The sequence below is a fragment of the Oncorhynchus clarkii genome, chromosome 5 (genome assembly GCF_045791955.1).
Source record: "Oncorhynchus clarkii lewisi isolate Uvic-CL-2024 chromosome 5, UVic_Ocla_1.0, whole genome shotgun sequence".
NCBI classification, from domain to species: domain Eukaryota; kingdom Metazoa; phylum Chordata; class Actinopteri; order Salmoniformes; family Salmonidae; genus Oncorhynchus; species Oncorhynchus clarkii.
Window position 1 is genome coordinate 55,690,608 of NC_092151.1, and position 9,749 is coordinate 55,700,356.

At 41.0% G+C, this 9,749-nt stretch overlaps 1 protein-coding gene across 1 annotated transcript; it reads right to left on the reverse strand.

The window, feature by feature from the left end:
- Positions 1-7,011: 7,011 nt before the first annotated feature.
- Positions 7,012-9,403, reverse strand: LOC139409026 (protein FAM174C-like). Its single transcript, XM_071153667.1, has 3 exons — positions 8,927-9,403; positions 8,664-8,792; positions 7,012-8,109 (listed from the first exon to the last, which is right to left on the reverse strand). Exons 1-3 carry the CDS (start codon positions 9,205-9,207, stop codon positions 8,106-8,108), a joined length of 414 nt encoding a protein of 137 aa, XP_071009768.1. The 5' UTR covers positions 9,208-9,403; the 3' UTR covers positions 7,012-8,105.
- Between the last annotated feature and the right edge of the window lie 346 nt (positions 9,404-9,749).

Consider the following 9,749-nt stretch of genomic DNA (forward strand, 5'->3'; position numbering starts at 1 on the left):
GTTTAGTTATTTATTTTCATTAGCAACAGGACCCCTTGCATCAATAATTAGAACTCATGGCTCAATCCGGAGCATAGAGATTTGATCTCCACCACATGTGATATCATTGCATGCAGATTACATTTTACTTTATCTGAAATAGAACATTCTGTTATTTATTTTAATACTTTTGGACACATTTGGTACTGTATGAGGATTCAAATTGAATTGGGAGAATTCTAATTTCTAATCAGCACTTCTCAGGCTTAGAAAGTATATTTAAGTGGAAATGGACAGACATTTAAAGTACCTGGGTGTTCTGATACCATGCATTCTGGAGGAGGCATATGAAGTCAATTATTTTTTTATTTAATAGATAAGAATAAATCTGATGTTCAGAGATGGAGATCTCTCCCTATCTATATGTTAGGTAGGGTGAACATAATCAAAATTCATATATTACCAAGGTTGATGTATTCATTCCAGGCCCTGACAGTTGAAATTCCATCCAACTTTTTAAAGTTAAAAATGGCCTACTCTCTTTATTTGGAATGGAAAGACCACAAGACTCTAATTGTCTGTTTTACACTACTCTATAAAGCTGGAGGTCTTGAACTAGGCTACTACATATGGAGATGTATTACTGGGCTGCACAACTGCGTTCACTTAAACAATGCACATTTGACTAACCTTGTGCATGGAGGAGTATCGAAGCAATCAATGTAATACCTTAAGATCTCAGATATATTCACTACCAGGGTGCAAGGAGTTGAAGAAAAAAGACAGACATTCCAGTGATTCTCAATTCCATTCGTATTTGGCTAAATGTACATCAATTCACGAGGTGGGAATGAACTAATATTGCCAGGCCCCCCTACTTGGAATAACCCCACCTTATTTCCAATGTTTAATGACAACACCTTTAAGTCCTGGTGGCATCATGAATGTTTAACATGTGTACTATGATGGATCTCAACTTGTCATTCACTCAATTCCAAGAAAGATTGGGATTTTCCAAAGCCGACTTCTTTAAGTTCGTACAACTCCAAAATGTCATTCAATCTCTTCAACAGAATCTGAATGAATCTAAAGCATCTAGCACAGAAAAAAAATACTGAAAGAAGCTGCTACGCCAAATAAGTGAATTGCCAAGTTAGATCAAGGGTTGATTGAAACTCTACCCGACGGTTCAGAACCTACAAGGAAAGAATTGACAACAGATCTAAAAGGAAGAGATTGCCAGAATGCATGTAATACACCCAGAAATGTCACATCTCTGTTGGAGATACACAAAGGAAGCCTATTACACATGCCGTGGCCCTGTAATAAACTGACACCATTTTGGGATAATGCATGTGCTATCATTTCATTTTGTCTAGGAATTTATATCCATACATCTCCACGATTATCTCTTTTGGGAAATTAATATATTGGTGATCAATAGAGAAAGTTTTGTAATCTAGTTCTAATTGTTGCAAAAACATTTTATAGACATCAATTAAAAAATATTCACCCTCTATAACAAACTGGAGGATTGTTTGACCAAATTTGGAAACCATACAGTGCATTTGGAAAGTATTCAGCTCTTGAATATTCTGCAGCATTGAAGATCTAAGAACACAGTGGCCTCCATCATCCTTAAATGGAAGAAGTTCGAAACCACCAAGACTCTTCCTAGTGCAGGCCGCTTGGAGTTTGCCAAAAGGCACCTAAAGGACTCTCAGACCATGAGAAGCAAGATTCTCTGGTCTGATGAAACCAAGATTGAACTCTTTGGCCTGAATGCCAAGTGTCACGTCTGGAGGAAACCTGGCACCATCCCTACGGTGAAGCATGGTGGTGGCGACATCATGCTGTTGGGATGTTTTTCAGCAGCAGGGACTGGGAGACTACTCGGGGTCAAGGGAAAGATGAATGGAGCAAAGTACAGAGATCCTTCATGAAAACCTGCTCCAGAGCACTCAAGACCTTAGACTTGGGTAAAAATTCCCCTTCCAACAGGACAATGACCCTAAGCACACAGCCAAGACCATGCAGGAGTGGCTTCGGGACAAGTCTCTGAATGTCCTTGAGTGGCCCAGCCAGAGCCCGGACTTGAAACCGATCTAACATCTCTGGAGAGACCTAAAAATAGCTGTGCGGTGACGCTCCCCATCCAACCTGACAGAGCTTGAGAGGATCTGCAGAGAATGGAAGAAACTCCCCAAATACAGGTGTGCCAAGCTTGAAGCATCAGACCCAAGAAGACTGGAGGCTGTAATCGCTGTCAAAGGTAAAGGGTATGAAAATGTGATTGTTTTTTTTTATATATTTGCAAACATTTCTAAAAAGCTGTTTTTGCTGAGTCATTGTGGGGTATAGTGTGTGAAAAAAAACAAAACAATAGAATTTTAGTGTATGTATGTAACAAAATGTGGAAAAGGTCAAGGGGTTTGAATACTTTCTGAAGGTAATCACCTTGGGCAATGTGTTTTTGTGTGTGTGTGGTGTTATTTGTGGGGTGCTGTGGAAAAACAAAATGGTAAAAAGATAAATCACCCCCCATTTTGTGTGTGTTTATGGAAGTGAAGTTTGCTCAGGATCCCACTCGCCCCTCCTGCCACTCCTTTTGTGGAGAGAACAAATACAGGTAGGCATACAGGCTCCGTGGAGATTCAAACTGATTCTACTCCTTCACACATCCCGGTTCCAGTTATTCCCAAGCAGTCGCTAGCAGGCCCTAAATGTCAGCCCCAAAAAGTTAAAAGTGCCACACCAATCGCTCTGTGCCATGAATAAAGAACCATTGATAGTGTGTTCAACTCCACCGTGGCATCCCGGATGCTGCACAATATCCAGGTCAATACCAGGTCCGGGAGTGAGCATTACACCTTCACAATGAATCAATCCAATTATTAAGGGTTGATTTCCCTATTCTCACACCAAGAACCAAATATGGCTTACTGCACGTGGAACATTATAGGGGGAGTACTGGGTGGATAAATGATGCCCCTGAAATGTAGGCTGTACCCTTTGAAGTTTAGCCTCTGTGCTTCTATCGGCCAACCCGTGTGAATAAGCCTCGAGAACAAACCCTGAAATACCACCAACCAAAACAATTAACATAGCCAATCATCACCATTACCCCCTTTTGTGAGTGTGTGTGTCTGTGTGTGTGTTTATGGAAGTAAAGTTTGCTCCCCCTCCCCTACCTCCCATCCTGCCACTCTCCTCTTTGCAGATCTATTCAGTTCAGGTCTCCTTTGTTCGGGAGACTTCCTTTGAGGCCCCCGGAATCTTCTTCTCTCCGTTCTTTGTGTCGGAGATGAAAAGGGCGCCGTTTATTATGTCTCCCAGTAGCGCTCCAGCAGCCAGGAGCAGCCCAGCCACTCAAGCATTGAGCAAGGTCAGGAGCGAGCGTCTCTTCTGACTTGAAAAAGTGGGTGGAAAGTGGAGAAAGATGGGGAGCGAGATGGAGAGCGAGAGTGTGTGGGCAGGAGACAGCGGAGGGAGATGGGGAGGAGGGGGGGGGGGGGGAAGGAGAGAGGGAGGGTTCAATAGAAAGTAAAGGAAGAGGAAAGAGAGAGTGCTCGAGTTCTACCTCTGCATCTCTTGCTTCTGAGGAGGCTTTTCCTGTGGCTGGGAATGACCTCCGAGTGAGTGGAGAAAGGACTATCATCTCACGTCTAGTCTCATCACACACAGTGCCAGCTGGTAGAGCTGTGCCTTGGGCCACACAGTAGGAGCCACACAAGATACTGGGGGCGACACTGCTTGTGAAATTCACTGAAGCTTTTTCTGCTACAGTTTCCGTAGCAAGACAGAATATCACACACAAGTTCAACAGGGCCAATATTGTATAAATAGATACAGCCAGACATTATCCCCAAACGTACCATAGATACAGTAAGCTTCTGGTTTCAGTTTGAGATAACTTGAGAGGTAGGCCCGATCCCTAACTCTGTAAACAGGTTTTCTAAACTCCCTTTCACAGCAGATGAAATATTATTGAAATTACTAAATCATACGTATACTATAATCATAGGAAGAATGAGAAATACAGTAACATATTTTAGTTCTCAGGATGTTACCCATCACTCTAGGACGGGTCGGCAACAAGCGGCCCGTCCAAGTGATTTTTTGGGGCACCCTAAAAAGTTTGACATTTTTGGGGGGGGAAATCTGCTCCCAAGTGTTCACTCGATTAAAAAATTATGGTAATGTCTCAATCAAGGTATGAATCAAGGTATGAAATTATTGGTATTTTAAAATACAATCTCTTATTGGGCTTAGTTGTGGTCAATTTGCAGTGTACAATTATAATTATGTTTCCAGCCCAGCAAACATCCGCTCTGACAAAAATCAGCCCGTGGTTACCCCTGCTCTAGGAAAAGTCTTTCTCTATCTTATCAACCCCCTCTCTTGGAGGAGAAAACAGGACAATCAATGAGTGTAGGCTGTAGGACATTGTATAAGATTCAGCATAATCTGATCGGAACAGTGGTCCCTCTTAGCCAGTGTGCTACAGCCAAAAGCTGAGGGACTGAAGTGGGCCTTACAGAAGTAACTCACAGTATGGAGTGCATCCAAAAGCACAATGTATCCCCTCCCCCTCATGTATTACAGGCTCAAAAAGTTGCTTTAAATTATTTCTGCTGTGTTGAAAACGGCTGGTGAAAAGTAAGCAGAAAGCCGACACTGAAGATTCTGAAAGGAGATGGAGTGCGGAATGACGCAGGATAAAGAAAATAAGAATGATCAACATCACTTGGGCGGTTTCTCTTCTTCATTGAAATGCAGAGGATCCAGCCCAGGCCATACGGTCCCACAGTTGGATTTGGAATAAATTCATTTCTGTCTTTGCTCTTCTTTCTTCCCTTCCGCTCCCTTTTAAATATCAGATTTTCATGCTTCAGTCATTGGATTTCCAGTGAAATTTCTTGGAGACAATTTCTCGCAGCTCCAGCTGTGCCACTCAATGGCATTCGTTCCCCTTGTTGGCTCGCTTCTCCACATTTTTTGGAGTGCGGCAAATTGCCGTTGACACGAGTCAACCGGAATTACCCAATGCAAATCCTCTTCTGGGCCGGGCCCGGGTCTCGGATGTTTGCATCGAGCGAGGATGTCACAGTGGAGTTTAACAGAGGTAATTGGAAAAGCATATGCAGCCCAGGCCAGGATGACACACACTGGGTGCACCTGGCATTGCTCGACTCCTCTCCAACTGATACACAGAGGGACTGACAAGGAGGAGAGAGGGAGATTAACTATTTGTGAATATAGGGTATATTGGCTGTTACACACACACCATTTCCTCCTACACTTAGGCTACTTGTAATACCTGTTGTCCTGTGAACCAGCCATACAACTTTCTTCAAACAGTTAAAGGGAAAGTAAGTGAAACAATACTCTTATTTTCTCAAGTTCTGATGTAAGGATAAAACTTAACAAACATTGTTTAAAAATACATTTTGTGAGATTGCCTCCCAAAACAATTTTGTGCCTACCTAAAAATATATCTGTAAAGAAAGTAATAATCATTACATCCTTGTATAAAAACAGCCAAATGATGCTTTGGATATTCAGATGAGAATTTACTGAGCAGTAGGATGAACTGCTATAATGATGATGGGTCAGAGAGGACTAATGGGAGTAGAGAAAATATACCCCATTAGAGAACATATGACACACACGAACGTGGTAACATTCCTAACTTCTAGGCCTGTCTGAGCAGAGCTGGCGCAAAGCGGAAGCTTGGCAGTTTGGGTATTGTAACTGGAACTAGTGGAGTTAGGATACCACCTGGTGGCAATTCTTTGTAATGAACACACTAAATAATTGACATGTGAAGGAGAATTGGGGACCACACCATTTGAATTCACCATATTATGTGAATGAGTCTAATTGACACTGCATTCAATACATCTCCTAAATTGCTGCAGTTTCAATACCTCCTATCCTGTCGTGTATACAGTTTGTTATAATCACAAATGGCACACGACAAAGATAATAGATAGAGAGTTAGAACCTTCACACCAAGCTAGTCTTGCTCAAAGTCTCACTTTGATTTATTTTTCCTTTTCAACATGATGTGAAAAGAGCCCACCGTAACAGCCGAAGGATCCCACCACCAACCAACCAGAAGGCCTCAGACCTGCAGCACCAACACAGCACTACTGGTCATTAAATCAACAGAGAATACAAGACTCAATACACACAGATACAGTACATACACTTTGGCCTCATTCAAAACACGACCGGGACTTCTCTATCACACAGGCCACAGTATTGACAAAGGAACGGTATTGCTGATCAGAACGTACATACAGTTCATAGACGAAGGCAAGAAATGGACCATGAAAACAATCATGATATTTGTTAGAGCCAGTCAAAGCATATAAGTTTTACTGGAGCCTTTGTTCACCGAGGTCTTTATCATATGACTGACCTTGCTCCCGTTAAATACAAGATTTGCACAGACAAAGGAATGCAGACAGAAAACCACCTTCAGGAAACAAATCATATGACGAGGGAAAGGAGTGAGTCGGCAGTTATTTTGAGCTCAGGACCAGCTGGCATTAAAATTCTTAGAAAATATGAATCTATTTCTAGTACAGACATTGACATTGTTTGAAGGTCACCTGGGAGGATTTTCAGTGGGGTTGATGCTCATTTAAGATACATCTCTTGCCTGTGTGTTTCTTCTGATTATCTGGAACGTAAACTATAATGCAGTTACCTCCCGGAAATGGAGGCACAATTAAACCAAGATGTTTCAATTTATAAATCAATGTGTGACATTGTATTCATTTTCCCCTGGGAATTGCTATGAAGCAAGCACAGTAGTGACAAATACTTATGCAGGGATCCTTTTTCTGCAACTTGAGTATGGTACAGAAAATTAAGACACCACAATAAATTCAAAACCAAAGCAGGTTGGAAAAAGCTATATAAAAAAAAAAATAGATTGTGTGGACCCTTCTTTGTTCATTTAGTAGCTTGTGTAAATGCAACAGCAAACTGTCTCTGGACAAATTACAGGAGATTTTACAGTCAATAGCAACCATGTATTTAGGAGAAAGAACCAGCTCTGAAATGTGTTGTTTTTGAAAAATAAAAAGAAGCAAAGGTTCTCAGAACACATGAGATAATTTACAGTTAGCTGGATTTGAAAACAATGGGTTGGGCATTGGGAAATTACTGGTACCCAAAACCTGAAATGACAGTTGAACTGATATGAGTAGGCCTAACAAATTATTATAGGTGCTTCTTCTACAGAGTTACAAGTAGCCAAAACAGAGGGGAAGGGATGGATTTTTCAATCGCCAGTGGAATTAGTGGAATTGCATATTGATTAGCCTGCATACAAATGGGGCTATAATTACAGACACATTCCATACTGTCCAAGATTGTCAAAAGTTTTGGCTTAAGTTTTGCTTTTTCAGCAACTAACTTCTTGAAACTTATTAGGTCTAGCTTACCAAATAGAACAGGTATATGCAACAGTACAACATTCATGTGTGGGTGCATAGTACAAAATGGGATGGGGATATTGGTAGGCTAGCTTAGTTTACAGTAGTTTGTAAGCACACTCACTAATCAGGCTATTAGCTACGAGCCTAACTCTAATGGTCCAGGTATGATTCAAGGTAGACATCAGAAAATATATAGGATGCCATGGCAACAGAATATTGTCAGGAGACAAAGAAACAAAACCTTGGCAACACCACATCGACCGGGAAATTGAGGATCCGTGTTGATGATTAGAAGAGATCTTTCGTTGTTTGTTATGCAGAGTTCAAGTTGGGCACAGGGGGATTTGAAGAATTACCCCGCACACATTCACTTAAGCAACTTTGGCATTAGACTCCTGTTATGTTACAAATCCTATTTCCTCCTCTTCATAGTTAGAATCAAAAGGTACGTTTATTTGGTCACCAAAAACACCATGTCTTTTTCATACCCAGGCAGCTAGACAAAATGAGTGTTCACCGGAGGATAGAGCAGTCATTTTGAAAGCCAGTTTTCCTTTTTTCAGGTGCAGGACAAAAATAAAAAATATGCCTTAATAACAGTTGAAAAATGCACCTTAGGAATGTCTCCATTCTTTCCCCAGTCCAATGTGTGTTATTTGAAAAGATCCAGACTCATCTGATAAATACAAGACAAAGACAAACAGAGAAGAAGTTAAATAAATACATTTCTTATTTATTTTATTTAACTAGGCAAGTCAGTTAAGAACAAATTCTTATTTACAATGACGGCCTACTCCGGCCAAACCCGGACGACGCTGGGCCAATTGTGCGCCGCCCTATGGGACTCCCAATCACGGCTGGTTGTGATACAGCCTGGAATCAAACCAGGGTCTGTAGTGACACCTCTAGCACTGAGATGCAGTGCCTTAAACTGCTGCGCCACTCAGGAGCTCAATGACGACACTAAGGTTAAAAGGTGAAACTGATTCACTGCACATTTTCACACAATAACATGTTAATTATGGATGGTACATAATAACAACTGTCCTTTAAGGTTATTTGAGGTAAGCTTACCGTTCTTGTGTTTGAGGTATTTCAAGTTTGCACTTTCGCAATCTCTAGTTTCAGTGTCGTACAAACTTACAATGTAAACTTGCAAAAGAATGGGATTTGTATATGATGAGCAACACTAGTGGATGATGCACCTTCTTGTCATTAGATCTCACTCACCTTCTCAGGGACCTGGCCTCATATACAGTGTCATCCTCCTCATCACTCTCCAGCACAGCCATCTCAACACTGTCATCATAGTTTGACAACAGCCCATACTTCTTCTTAGAGGTTGTTCTTTTCTTCTGCCTAAACATAACGTAATTAATTTAAAAAGTCACGGACATTGAAAGCTCAAGTGAAAAAAAAAATGAATGACTCAACGATTGCTACCAATAGATAATGGTCTGTCTTCATCAACATCATTAGCTTGTTCGACTCACCGCACAGCTCTCACGAGGAAATAGAACACGCCAATGGTGGTGACTCCAATGAGGACGTACAAGGCCCGTTGTATCATTGAACTATCAACGTCGAAAGAGTTGAAAATGCCGCTATGATTGTTCTTGGACGTCGTGTTACTGGCACTCGAATTCGTGACATGCTTGGTGTTGCCAGCAGCAGTAATGCCTGTTGTTGTTGGCGACTTCGTTTTTTCGTCTGCGAAGGTTGAAATAGCCCACAACGTCGGTAAAAGGATCCTCATGACTCCTTGAAATGGCATTTTCGTTGTCGCCTTACACTGTAAAAACGGACTAGCACACTATAATTAAACCGTGTCGTCGTTTCAATTGAGAAAACAGCAACTTCACATGAGCATTTTGTTGTAAGCATAAGTGGTTTCGATAAGTACAACCAGGAAATGCCAAGTTCCTGTTAGTGACGTGTACAGTGTCACGGGCATTGATATCGGACTCAATGAATTCCTATTTCTATGGTCACGGGTGTTCGTGTCCGGAAAGAACAAATACTTAATACATATTCTTACTCATAAATATACCTGCATAGATATAGAACACATACCTCTATGGTTGTACCTCTATTTTACTGTGAGGTACCTTCATCTACAATGTTTGGGGACATTATAAAAATGTAATAAAATAGCTTATAATTTCAACTATAAAATCCAATCAGCACAGAACTTCAAGATGATCTAATAGGTTTTGTAGGCTCACCAAAAAGTGGCTTTAAAAACGGAGAAATCCCTTCTACTAATAAAGTTTTTTTTATATATATATATATATATATATATATATATATATATAT